Source organism: Nanorana parkeri, unplaced genomic scaffold, assembly GCF_000935625.1.
Source record: "Nanorana parkeri isolate BGI_ZX_2015 unplaced genomic scaffold, ASM93562v1 scaffold79, whole genome shotgun sequence".
Taxonomy (NCBI): domain Eukaryota; kingdom Metazoa; phylum Chordata; class Amphibia; order Anura; family Dicroglossidae; genus Nanorana; species Nanorana parkeri.
The window spans coordinates 739474-753987 of NW_017306347.1; the positions used below are offsets into that span (position 1 = coordinate 739474).

A 14514-nucleotide genomic window follows, 5' to 3' on the forward strand; every position below is an offset into this window, starting at 1 on the left:
TCAGACACAATTTATTTATGTATGTTCATGGGTTGGGGGAGAGGGATTAGGGACTGGTCAGAAACTTTTCTGTTACAATCTTAAAAACAAATCTGGTTGATGTTGGCAACCAGATTTTCTTCTACAGGTTCTGTAAAGCTGATTCTCTGTATTTATACAGAAACATTGCTAAGCTGTCTGTCCATTCACTACAAGCTAGTGAGTTACTGAAGTATTTGGGGTCTGTGTCAGCTGCGCAGCTACACAACTTAACTATTTAACTCCTAATAACAGATAGAAACAGACAACAGGATGTATGTTAAGCTCCTCTGGACAAAAGAAGACCCCAGACATATGCAGTACACCTCTGCAATACATGCACATTTTGCACGTATTTGGTCTCTTGCAGCAAGTACAGAAATATACCTGTTGATCTGCTAGAAATCCAGAGAGCTACTAACTTCCTGTCTACGGTGTCTGCTGATCTGAAATCTCTAATCAACCCTTGCTGCAATACAGAACACCACCTTTATATGGAGATGAGAGGGGATGCATTCTGTACTCCAGCAGAAGAGAACTGGGATGACAACACTGCTTGGAATTTCAGTGTATCAAAGGCCGAGTTATCATCACCTCACTATAGTTTAGGCAGATTGTGTTATTTTTTTTGTACTTGCAGCATTTTGGAAGAGACAAAGTATGGGAAATGTGCATGTATTGCATATGCTGTACATTTTTCCCCCCCCTTTGACCAGACATACGCTAAAGCATTCCAAAATTTCTTCTTTCTTATTAGGACTCCCAGATACTGATAAAGGATGCTGGACACCCAATTCGTACACCTGTATCTATAAAAGAGAAGATAGAGAGAGAGAGAGGGAGGGGGAGAGAGAAAGAGAGAGAGAAAGAGAGAGAGAGAAAGAGAGAGAGAGAGAAAGAGAGAGAGAGAGAAAGAGAGAGAGAGAGAGAGAGAGAGAGAGAGAGAGAATCATGCACAATGGAATTAGGAGCAACTCAATTTTTTAATTATTTCTGTGTCATACACCAAACTACCCAAATTGAGCTCTGAAAGCAACACTGGTTTCGACTGGTCAATCCACACTTTGAGGTGTGTGAAAATGTGTGTAGGTTTCAACAGCACGCCTATGTTGACATTACAACAGCACGCCTAAGTTGCCATTACACATGCCGAATACATGTACTATTTTGTGAACACTTGATGCAGAGGTAACAGTGCACTAACAAACCTTCTTATTCATATCTTCTAAATGATGACAATACCTCGTCCATTATCCGACCTCCCTCTTCCCTGTACCCTCCCCAATCCATGACAAAGAGTTGCAAATGTTAGTTGTAAAATGTTAAATAAATACAAAATCCAGGACTCGGATCGAGGAAGAACACAAAGAAAACATGTGGCATTTTCCCAAAGTTCATATCAATTCCCCTTCTAATTCTACAGTAACCCAAACCTTTCGGTTGACCGTGATCTTGTTCTCCTTTTTTTGCGCTCAGTGGATGAGGATCTGGAGCGGCTCCTTTTCTTGCCCCTCCCTGAAGAAGACGAGGACTGGGAACTGGCATATGATCTTTTTCTCGGGGAAGAAGAACCCCGGTGCGACCTGGAGCTGGATCTTTATTAAAAATGAAGATAATTTAATATGGTAATAGAAAACAAAAGCTGATATAACATAACAAATACTAATCTGGAGTATAAACATGAAATCATGAAAGCGGAATAAAGAAGTGTGTGAAGCCATTAAAACCCAGGCCTGTTATTTGTACTACAGTTAATCAGAGATCTTCCTTCTTTAAAAGGTACGGGTCAGGGCTCTTAGTATTAGAGGTCCTTAAATTTGACCAGATCAAACACCGTAAAAAGGCAGCTCATCTCTGCCTATAGCAACTAAACAAATCCTTCTTTTCCCCTCATGCCCTACGTAGACAAGGCTTACACCACAGTGCGAATGCTGGGCCCCTCAATATGGAGTTGGTCCCTCTTTGCGGCCAAGTCATCTCCACTCTTCTAGGAAGGCTTTCCACAAGATTTTGGAGAGTGAGAGGTCAGATACTAAAGTTGGACAAGACCTGGCTGGTAATCAGCTCTCTAATTCTTCCCAAAGGGGTTTGGAAGGGTTGAGGTCAGGGCTCTGTGAAGGCCACTTGGTTCCTCCATACCAAATTCATCAAACCATATCCTTATGAAGCTGGTTTTGTGTGCAGGGGGAAAGACGTGCTGGAACAGAAAAGAGCCTTCTCTAAACTGTAGCCACAAGGTTGGAAGCGCACAATATTCTAAAAACAGGGGTCTCAAACCTCCGGCCCTCCAGCTGTGGTGGAGGTACAAATCCCAAGAGGCATTGCGAGATTCTCACAGCCACGACTCCTGAAGAGAGATGCATCATGGGATTTGTAGTTTCACCACAGCTGGAGGTTTGAGACACCTGGTCTAAAATGTCTTTGTATGCTGTAGTATTAACAGCACTATTCGCTGGTTACATAGTATTTGAGGTTGAAGACATTTAGTCCATCAAGTCCAACCTGTTGTGTGTTTCTGTATGGTCCTACAGATGTGTGCGCATGTATAGGTCCCCGTGTGTTCCCATTCTTAAAAGTACTTGTACCCCTGTATATTACGATCCCCGAGGTAATCGTCCAATCGCCTCTTGAATGATTTCACACTCAGCCAAAATCACAGCATGTGGCAGCGAGTTCCAGACCCTGACTGATCTGAGAAGAAACCCCTTTGCCCCTATATTAGTCAGGTATACACAAACTAATGGTGTACTTCCAGGCATTCATCACTCTCCGGAAGATTGTGCTCAATCTAAGTTCAACTACTGGTTTTCGTCAGCGGCCATACACCTATCAAGTTTTTTTGTTTAACCCACGGGCTGAACGGAAAAAAAAATTGACGCGATTCCTCCAAACACAAACAGTGTGTTGATCGAGGAATTGCTGTTTGCATTGTATTCTGACAGGTGCCACGAGCACCTGTCAGAATACCCAATGCGAGCGGACAGCTCATTGGCTGCCGGCTCCTTCGATCAGCTGATCGAGGAATGCCGGCTGAAAGGGAGCCAACAACTGAGCAAATTTTGGCTGGTACATTAAAAACCAGACAATATTAGGCCAGTGTATGGGCACCTTAAGACTATCCTTAGACCTATGACCTTTGGCCTCACTCCTCTGGTGGCTTTAAATAGAGGTCACCTGAAACAAGGCTCTTGCAGGACACGGAGAATGACAGCAGGCCTGCGCTATAATCTGGATAGATAAAAGAAGTCACTCGCACTCCATGATATTAAAGTCAATGCTGTTTATTGACTGAGATAACACGCATCTCCTTAGCGACGTTTCGAGACCGTGTGGCCGCTTCCTCAGGCAAACTCACTCTGTTTGCCTGAGGAAGCGGCCGCACGATCTCGAAACGTTGCTAAGGAGATGCGTGTTATCTCAGTCAATAAACAGCATTGACTTTAATATCATGGAGTGCGAGTGACTACTTTTATCTATATACATTTCACGGAGGCATCACTGCACCCACCCAGTTGGATTTGGGTTTTGTCTGGTCAGGAGTGCGATGGGACAAGATTAAGTTTCTGCGCTATAATCTGTCGTTTCCAGTGGGACCCTCCATAGAGATAAACAGAGACATGCACACAGCGTCTAATGACTGTCAGCAAGTCTGTGTAAGGAAGTCTCACGGCACCAGTGTTTTTATTAGCTGCTGGGTTAGTTGGAGTAGTACAAGAGTACTGCAGTATATCAAGGTACTACTGATAAACGGTCACTGCGGTGGAAGTGGTGCTAGTGGTTTACCAAGTCTCCATCTTGAATTATGAGCAATTACAGGGGTAACTTAAACATGACAAAAGTTGCGATGGTGGAAAAGAAATCTTTGACATTTGGAAAAAACACTGCACTTAGGTTCTTCATGAAACAACTTCAAAATAACAGTTCAACAGAACAAATCACGTAAAAACGAAAAAAAATAAATCCGTTCTGCATCACACGGCGCTGAAGCACTTTTCTGTCACTGTGACAGAGAGCCTGGCAACCCTCATTCACCTTGATTTGGAACCGCGAGGTCGAGAGTGGTCTCTTGAAGTGGAGCGTGATCTTGATCTGGAACTGGAAGAACTCCTTGAGCGAGACCTGAAACAACATGGTGCAGTTTTGTCCAGCTCTGGTGATCAATACTTCATACATGTGCCTGCAGCCAAATGTACAGACAGCACACAGCAAAGAGTTCATATTTAACAAAAGTTCTCTTTAGAACAGTCACACCACAGATTCAAACTTTTTTTTTTTTTTTAATATACACACACCTCATGAAGAATGTCATGCTTATTTCATAGGGCAGTACATATCAAAGACGAAGCAACACACGACAACCAATTATGTTTCATTTTAGTGGATATAGAGGATTCTATTTGTTTAATGCACTTTGCAAGTCACCTCTGAATTCTGCATTGCCTTATTGAATAAGCATAGGAACTTTAAAAGCACTCAGCATTTTAAACCGAATCTATATAAAAATATAAAATAATTATGTCCAGACTGGTTAGTAAAGCAGTTTTGGGGGATTGGAGACCTAGCTACATTTTAAGAGGGAAGCCATCTGGGTACATTACACAAGGCCAGTATTTAGTTACTCCAGCACTGCATAACTAAATAACATTGAGCATTTTATCTAAGAACTTGCTCAGCAGAATGCTCAAACAAAAAAGGAAAGTTTCATATATAACGTGGTTTTCCAGTAAGATGTAATACCTAATGGGACAAGGGAAGGCTGTGCATACTGTACATGGTATTTTGTGATTTGAAAAGATTGCTTATTAGTAGTCAACTCCACCTCATCTACCCCACAGCCAACGTAAAAGGCACTCTCTGAAGAGCTAACACATGATTTGGAGTTTTCCCTTGCTTATAATAATTTTATATATTTAAAGGATAAGTGTACTAAAAACAAAAAGTGCTCTGATCTCTTTTGCTCCTTTGCCCTAACCTAACCCACCCTTCACAGATGCATACTTTGATAAGGTCTATGTTTACATTGAACGGGGCACGCCTCACTCTCCAGGTCCACAGACTTCGATGGAGCTGTGTCCAGAGGCTGGAGATGAAATCCATTAAACTGTAATATGCAATTGTGGCCAGGAGATTGAGATTTGCTGCAATGAATGTAACCAACCAGAGGCTGCAGCCGTTGAATTGAGTCAAGCATGCATCTGTGGAGGGGGAGGGCGTGTAAAGCTGGCCACACAGCTATATCACTCTGCAGATTTTCTATGGTCAGATAAAACGTGCAACAGATTCCTCCATCTAGAAAGTTGTGAGGACAGAGTCCAAGGGCATAGCACGTGCCAGGTGGGCTGATTGGGGGAGATCCAAGGAATGGTGGGCAAGCTTAGCGAGTGAGCGGCTTCAAATACATGCGGACCAGGTTGTCCGTCTTGGGTGTGTGAGAACCTCCATCTACACTACATTGTGTGGATGGAGGAATCTCCCACTGGGCCAAGCTTCAGTCTCTTGCTAGTCAACCCCACTGGAGGCTCTCAAAATATCTGAACAATCTGATTGGATGCAGCCATTGTTCAGGTATTTTGAGAGCCAGCGGGGCCGACTAGCAAGAGACTGAAACTTGGCCCAGTGGGAGATTCCTCCATACACACAGTTTAGCGTAGATTGAGGAATCTGTTGCACTTTTTATCTGACCATAGAAAATCTGCAGATCATCTATAGGTGTATGGCCAGCTTTAGGTAAGGTCAGGACAAAAAAGGAAACTAGGGGCAAAACATGTACCTAGACCTTAACTAGAAAACATCTGTGTATTTGGTGATCCATGTACCATTTATCCTGTGAAACTATCTATATGTATATACTGTATATCTATGAAGGCAACCAAACTAAAAATGGAAAACATCTAACAGCTAAGCAGAAAAAAATTGCCGTCTGGAGACGGCAACCCGCAGATGCTGCAGTGCCGTCCGTCCGTTTTTTTACTACGAGCGGACGGCAAGAGGTTAAAGTAAATGTGTTAGGATTCGAATAGCTAACATTACAAAGCATATCAAAATATATCTACACCATAAAAAAAAAAAATTGGGAAGAGAAAGCAATAAAACTCTAAATGCACATTGCATGGCAGTTGAAGTGTCTAGAATATTATGTAAAAAGTAAGAAAGTTTAGATACTGACATTTTGCCCGGCTTTACCCTTGACCTGTACCCGTTTACCTGGACCTAGACCTTGAGCTTGAATGGGAGGAGGAATGGGACGAACGAGATTTAGGTCTGCTGGGGATGGGCTTCTTATTTTTACTATTCTCTTCCTCGTCACTGGCAAGGTTATATTTTGAAAGGTCGCCAGCATCCTCATCATCTTCATCCTAGAAGAAGGGATACATTCTTAGCGTTAATAAAGCACCAAAGATACAAATTACTGGATTAAATAATATTCCACGGCTATTAAAACTTATGTACTACTAAAGCCTAAACTGAATAAAAAAATAAAATAAATGAGATATCTAAATCCATCATGTGCTACCGAATACAAATGTTAGTCAGGGAAATATCCGCCCCATGTACAATGAGGGAACTGGAACAAGCCACAGAAAATGCACCAATATTTGTTCCACAAAACGGGCGTATTTTCTTTTAATTCCCCCCATGTGTCTGCGTTCCGTTTGAAGAGCAGATGATCGCAGCAGGTAAGAAAGCAGAAACCTGCATGTGCATAAGGCCTGAGTCACACCTAGGCCACAGCGTACATTAAGTCATGCACTTTTATGAGCAGATTGTGACACATTTATGTAAATTGCAAAAAAAAAAAAAAGTTTCCAAGCATTTTCTATTGACTATGGGGACAAAACGAGTTGTAATCTGCAAAGACAAAGCTCATGTCCTTTTTCCAGCGACAGGCCTTTTGCATGTTGCGACAAATCGATGAGGTGTGAACAGGAGCCATAAGAATGAATGGGATTTTTTTGGGGAAGCTTTTTGTCGTGCTGAATCAGCTGCGACAATACACTCAGTGCGAACCAGGTCATAGGGATCCCAAACGTAATTTTGGATTCATACCGAAGTTATAACACACTGAGGAGTCGTAAAAGTTGAATTTCCTGTTTAAATTAGCCCAAAAACATCCCAGGCGGAACAAATCAAAAAAGTGTTCAAAGTCTTAAGGTGCCCATACACTGCACGATTATCGTACGATAATCGTATGCGATCGGTGTTTCTACTGTACGGTCGCATGTCTTCTGTCGAACCAGCATGTTCGAAAACCAGCCGGGAATCGTACGATTCTCGGCTGGTTAGAACGGTGCTCGGAAGACAAATGCCGAACGGGCCGGTGTGCGCAGCATTGCGGTCATCGGAAGCCCGCCCCTCAGGGGGGCGGGCTTGCGATGATCGAGAGTGCGATCTGCCTGTCCAAGATAGGCAGATTGTACGTTTTTTTAATCCCTTTACAACCATCGCAAGACTAAAGTCTTGCGATGGTTGTAGAGTTTATGGCCACCTTTAAAGTTAATTTACTTTAAAAATCAGCCACAGCCTGAGTAGAAAAAAAAAAAGGAGTGGGACCCTTGCAAGCTCTCTGTGGAAGCAGTGGTCCCTCGGCAAAGCTTCAACACATTCCCTACCGAGTCAGATCCAGAGCTCTCCAATGAACAGGGAGTATATGCTTTGCTGATTGCAGAGCAACAAGTCTGACTGAGTAGGGGGCATAACAACCCCAGCTCCCACACAGAGATCAGGGGTCCCAATCTGCAGCTGCTGGCAGGGGACAGGCTTTTCTACTCAGGTTGTAGCTTCATATACACCTTACCGACCATTACATAAATCTGTTGCACAGAAGGGAAACAGAATACTAATGAGTGGACTCCATACACTCTTAATGGACTCCAGTGAGACTTTAGAATTACAGAAAGTTAGGTAGAACACTTTCAGTGGGTTATGTATATTATGTGTCTATACATAATATACACTGTTTGTTTATCATCTCTAGATGATAAACAAGCTGGCTCTGCCTATCTAGAGGCAAAACCAGCTGTACCCACCCCCTCCCCAGTCCGCGCTGGAGGATCGGAGCGGGGGAATCCCTGCAGGGAGCCGTGAGTGGCAGTCACGGCTCTCTGCTGGGACAGGATCAAGAAGTGAGCGAGCAATGGTATGTGTTCGCTCACTTCTCGATCTATTGAGCCGACGTGAGACAGTTTCATAGTCACACGTCAGCCCGAACTATGAGGCTGAGTGATTTTCACTCACCTCATAGTTCTCCTTTAATGGCATTTCACTTTAAAGGGGATCCTGACAGAAAATCAGGCCAGTGGTATAAGTAGCTCCGATCACCCTGAATTTGTGGCCACTTCAAATTCTATGATGTATATTAGTCTACTAGAAACAATGCAATTGGCAGTGAAGCCGAGTAAATTCAGCTTTACCACACAGAAAAATGTGGTCTCAGAGTCAAGAAGGCCTACTTCTAATTAACATTTGAAACTACTATATTGCCGATATCCTGATCATAACTTCTTGATCTTCTTAAAGCGGACCTTTACCCATATCTTTAAAATAACAGCAAACACACCTTTAGAAATGTTTAGTAATGACAATCTACACACACATAATTCAAGATAATTCTGACAGTGGCCATGTTTACTAAGGGCCGATTACTAGCTCTCCTATTACTTCCTGTATTTCTGGCACATGTGACTAGAGCATTCACTTCCTGCACTTTCTAAGCAGGAAGTGAATGCTCTGCAAGTGTAAATATTTCACAATCATCATTTTACACCTGACACGTCCATGTTATTAATCATCATACATAGAGGGATGGATTGGTAGAATTTGATTTGAGTGTAAAAGGTCCGCTTTAATGGATTTCCTGTTCAGAAACAGTTTGTGAATAGCAACTTACATCATCCAGTTTATATTTTGACAGATCTGCATCTTCTTCCTCATCCTCTTCATCCCCCTCCTCTTCCTCACCTCCAGACTCCTTCTCATCACCTTTAAGGACTGCTTTACCGCTGGATGACGTTCTTCTGTATTTTTTCTTTTTTCGGCCAAACTAAAAATCAGAGAAATCAAAGTTTTCCATTTAAGTCCCCGCCCCCCACATACACACGTAGATATGCGTCGGGTGCGCCTACGTGCGAAAACGACGATTGCGCCTATTGTGCCACACATGTTACATATCGCCGCAAATGTCAGAGTGAGAGCAATAATTCTAGAGCCATTAATCACTGATAACACTAAACTGATGAGCAGTAAAAGCATTTTAATTGTCGCGTATGGGCGTTTTTTGCGATTTTGCGGGCGCACGCAATTTTAAGGCTTGACATGTTTGGTGTCTATTTACCCGATGTGACCCCGATTTTTATGTTGTACTAAAAATATGGGTAAGAATAAATGTTTTATAACATAGGGAAACTTTTTTTTTTTTTTTTACATTTATGGTACTTTTTTCATTATATAGTTTAAAAAAATAACCCCACGTGGGGTCACAAAACAAAGCTCTATCTGTCCCCAAAAAATTTTAACATATATTGCAAGGCTATAGTCAGATCATGCTGACTGGTGAAATTTTTGACTGACTGGTGAGACACCGCCAAATTTTTCAAGCCCTGCTGATACTAATATAATAGTGGACAGCTACTGCTTTAGGTTAAACAGTCAATTTTAAAGTCAGATTCCAGTCAACCTTTTTTGGGATAGAGTGGGGAAAGTTTAAAACCTCTGTTGGGTTTCTTTTTCCGACAATGTGAGTCCATGTTGGGAAAGATTTCATCCGATTTCCTGTTCTCTCTGATACTTGTCAAACAGACAGGAAGTGAGAGAACACTTTTTCCACTTGCGACACAGAAAGCATTGAAAAAGAGCTTGTAATGGTTCATGACATTGCCGGCTTTTGAACATTCGAAAGTTGGCCACACACCTATTGATTACATTCAGATTTTCTATGGTCAGATGGAAAAATTACAACAGATTCCTCCATCTACACTACACTGTGTGGATGGAGGAATCTCCCACTGGGCCAAGCTTCAGTATCTAGCTAGTCGGCCCCACTGGTTCTCAAAATATCTGAACAATCTGATTGGATGCTGGCCTTGTTAAGGTATTCTGAGAGACTAGCAAGATACTGAAACTTGGCCCAGCGGGAGATTCCTCCATCGACAGTTTTGATTAGATGGAGGAACCCGTTGCAATTCTTCGAACTGACCATAGAAAATCTGCAAGTAATTAATAGATGTATGGCCAACTTAAGCTCAGAGAACAAGAGCCAAACAAAGGACCATTTTATGAGAGTAATTCTTAGTCTTTTGATGCTCCACCAAGAGATATCCAGAGAAGGTAAGTACTACGGGGAGAAGTCATAGACGTAGCCTGCAACACTATACAAATACATAATCCCATCAAATTTTACCTCATCATATTCTCCGTCAGATTCTTCTCGCTCGATGTATTCTACATTCTCACGTTCATTAAAGCCGCCTCCATAACCTGCATAGTAATATTATATGTGAAGTATTAGAATGAAATAAAGGAATGGGAAGCCTGAAAACCTGTATATAAACTAGACATTGAAAAAAGGACATTAAAACCAAGAAAAAAATTAAAATGTAAATATCCCATATATTTGAACCTAATATTCCTTCAAATAACACCTGTCCTGTTCTAGGGTGACACTCACTGTACAATATCAATTGGGGCACAATGTTGCCACCCTAGAAGAGGAAGTGTGTCTGAACTATAGGTCACGATGTCGCCCTGATGAAGGGCCCGGAAACGTTGGCTTCTTGACGCATGTGACATATCAAAAAAAGTGCTATCCTTTTTGCACATTAGGAGTGCTGGTGACTACTATCTTTACTTGAACTACAGATCTCTTCCCCCACTTCACCTTTATCACATATAGCAGAGGTGCTCTGTAGTCCACAGATGAACTAAGCGGGGCTGATAACGCTGCAAAGTGTATAGGACAGCACTGGATTTCTGGCAGTATACACATTTTGTACTAATCAAATATAATAAAACACTTCCAATGGAATATTTAATAGTTCAATAGCCAAACTGATTTCTAGCAAAACCCTTTTTTCCCCCATTTTTATTGCGATCTCTGATGAGGAATTCACACAGTCTATTTATCCACGTAAACATTGTCACTGGAACAAAGTGATGAAATCCAATATTTTACAGCTGTCACCGGAACAGAAGACTAGGGAAAATCTCCCAGTGACAAGAAATACAAGGGATGCAATGCAGATATCAGGTGTAAGAATCCCATGCTGTGAGGGAGGCGACGGACTGCAGCTCCATTCTATGGAATAAGTGAGCATTCGTATTAGAAAAAAACATCAATCTAAAAAGGTACTGCTGCTGTCGGAGATGGATGCTAAATCTGCACATTGCCAACACAGACTCCATGAATATTTATGGTTCCATGAATTGTTAGATTTATACAGTAGCACGCCACAAAATTCATTTTTGAGCGCCAAAGGAATTGCAAACTGACGTTTGAGATCCCAGGGAAGAGTACAATAAGTAGGGTAAGATACCACCAAAAAAAGTTTCTGATCCACAAAACACACATCAACGTGTACCACAATTACAAGACAGAGAATGACATTCGGCTACAGTGAAGTTGTACCTGTTCGTTCCTCCAGTTTGGCATACTTTGGTGTATTACACATGTTGCACTCTGATCTTCTGGCCCAATTGACATTCCCACAACTAAAATAGAAACAAGAACTTTAGTAATGTGCACACCTATGAAACAGTTACACACTTAGCTAAGCTTAAAAAAAAAAGCAACAGTAGCTCTGATCTAAAGGAAGGCAAACCCCTCCAGTGTGGCCAATGTTCCCCTCCACAGTGTGGCCAATGTTTTGGACTACAAAAGACAGACATATGGCAAGGGAACAATTAGTCAAAGCTATAAACAGCATCTTATACATAAGAGGTATGATCATTAAATCAATGCAATACAAACATGACGACACCATGAGTATGGCTGTATAAACAAGAGGAGACAGGCAATAAAATGGCTAAGCTAGTTAGCATTGTGTCTCTGCTCTGTTCCTAGATTTAATATCCACCACAATAATCTCAGCTTGGAGTTTGTATGCCTTTCCTTTTACAATTAAAAATCATAAAGAAAAGATAATTGATTTCTGTGGTATATTTCTTCTAGCATGTGTGCGCATCTATACGAGCGTTGCAGGAGTTTAAAGCTCCCTGTCGGGCAAAAAAAAAAAGAAGAAAGAAAGAAATCTTGGTGGGGCTTCCATGCACTGCAATGTTTAAATGTACGTGTAGTCTAGGGGTAGAGGAATAGGTGTAATGATTACCTTATTCCTCGCTCGGGCAGGCTACTTCAACTCTGTCCCCCGGACTCTTCTTTAGGGTGCTAAAGCCGGCAGTCACACTCTGATGCCATCACATATAATGCAGGTCCAACAGTCCTGCATTGTGCATGAGGAAGACGAGAGCCTGCTCACAACCCAGAGTGTTTGAGGGCCCAGTCACACCATAACCAGTGTGCCCCAGTGCAGTTTGTGCCCAGAGCGCACTGGATCACATAAATTAAGCTGGGCCACACTCTGGGGCGGGAGGGGCGGGTCGGTGCCATTCATGGCAATGGAAGCGCAGACACGCACCGGAACGCAAGGTACAGGAATGCCCTTCGCTGTATGGCAGTGCAATCTGAAAAAAATAGTGCATACAGCAGGTCCCCTCCTGCCCCAGAACGCACTGGATATGATGTGACTGGGCCCCCAAAGAAGAGGGAGTACAAGAAGCCTGTGAAGCGAGGTATGAGGTAAGTATTACAGCTTATGCCTCTACCCCCTAGACTTGACAAACATGTAACCCTTCCAAGGGGGAGGCCCCAAAACAAGGGCATTTTTTTTCTTGGTGCCCGGGGTGAGGCTTTAAATTCCTGCCTGTACCTGCGTTACTGCATTTTTTTTTTTCTGGAGTTAGCTGTAAGCTTTTCAGTAGCAGTGACTGATATAAAGAGAAAGTTCCACACATTGAATTTCCAAACATAAAGGTCCACTAATTATGTCCACAGACAAGCAGAATTCTCACAAAGAACCACCAAAAAAAAAGGCATCTACTCATCCCTTATAGCCTTGCTACCAATACCTTCTGCACAAGTCCCACTAGGCCAGGGATGGCCAAACTGCGGCCCTCCAGCTGTGATGGAACTACGAATCCCATGAGGCTTTACAAGATTCTCACAGCCACGACTCCCGGAGAGAGATGCTTCATGGGATTTGTAGTTTCACCACAGCTAGAGGGCCGGAGTTTGTCCATCCCTGCACTAGGCTAAAGGACTGATTGATTGATACGCTGCACACAGTAAAATATTGTCTCCCTTTTCCCCATAGAAAAGGGAAATATCAGAACCTGATCACATAGGTTTTTTCAACATGCTCTGTGTACAATAAGGTCTGCCTGTAACAGCTAGAAGTGTTCTCTGTTGCCTCAAAGAAAACCCCAGCACAGCTTGATCCCCATGAATTGAGCACCTTGCTTGCAAAAACAGATGCGTATGGACACCACAGATTAAAAACAAATCCTGACTGCTTTTGGCACAGAGACATAGCGTCCCCGGGGAACTTCCTTCTTAGTTTACCTTCGCTCTGACAGACAGGCTGCTACCAATGAATGCACGGAAAAGAAATACAAATGCATGCCGCGATGTATGATAAACATTTTTGTTCCTACAAAGACCACACAATTCACTAATTCAGGAACATCTTACGTTTTGCATTGCCAGTCATTCGCACTGAACAACCCTCGGCTCTTTTCCGCCAGAGTTTTTCCAATCTCTGTCCCTCCAGCTTTCATCATTTTCGCATCAGTTGATTTTTCTATGTAGAAAATTAAAATTATTTTAACATTCACGGTCAGAAAACATTCGGAATCTACGGCAAACGTGTATTTCAAAACCTCACCTCGTCCACATCGGTTACAGCTTGTCCTTCTGGCAAAGTTTACATTGCCACATCTAAAAAAAGAAACAGCCGGGTAATGTAAGCTCTCCATGCGGAACCGAGCTATATAGAATTTGCACTTGGTAACCCTGCGTGGGCCACCTTGAAACAAAGCCAATATTAGCTTCTTTCTGTACACAGCAATCTATAATAAATATGTGATCAATCTCTACAATGTATGACCTTCACTCACAAGTTAATCATTACAAATGACAATCTTTGGAAACTGATAATTACTTATAGTTATATATTTTAAAAGGAGAACTATGGGGTTAGGGCCTTTCCCCATAGTTCTCCTTAGGGCAACGGAAGGACACAAACTAGTGTCCTCCCATTACCCTAAGCTCAGTATACCACGAGCTACAGCTCGCGGTATACTGAAATGCCTCAGCCGGAGCGGATCCCGACATCGATGTCGAGATCCGCCCAGCTGCGTGAGTGACAGCTGGCTCTGCCTATCTAGAGGCAGAGCCAGCTGTACCCGCCCCCTCCCGATCCGCCAGTCAGCGCTGGCGGATCGGAG

At 42.6% G+C, this 14514-nt stretch overlaps 1 protein-coding gene across 1 annotated transcript in view; it reads right to left on the reverse strand.

Moving 5' to 3' along the window:
* Positions 1–14514, reverse strand: part of ZRANB2 (zinc finger RANBP2-type containing 2) — a 22139-nt gene that overhangs the window by 675 nt on the left and 6950 nt on the right. Inside the window, exons 2-9 of the mRNA XM_018576867.1 lie at positions 13953–14005; positions 13760–13868; positions 11639–11721; positions 10415–10491; positions 8906–9058; positions 6223–6374; positions 4051–4137; positions 1452–1613 (exon numbers count right to left, since the gene is read on the reverse strand). Coding sequence (XP_018432369.1) covers positions 1452–1613; positions 4051–4137; positions 6223–6374; positions 8906–9058; positions 10415–10491; positions 11639–11721; positions 13760–13868; positions 13953–14005 — 876 coding nt within the window. The remainder of the gene's footprint in view (positions 1–1451; positions 1614–4050; positions 4138–6222; positions 6375–8905; positions 9059–10414; positions 10492–11638; positions 11722–13759; positions 13869–13952; positions 14006–14514) is intronic.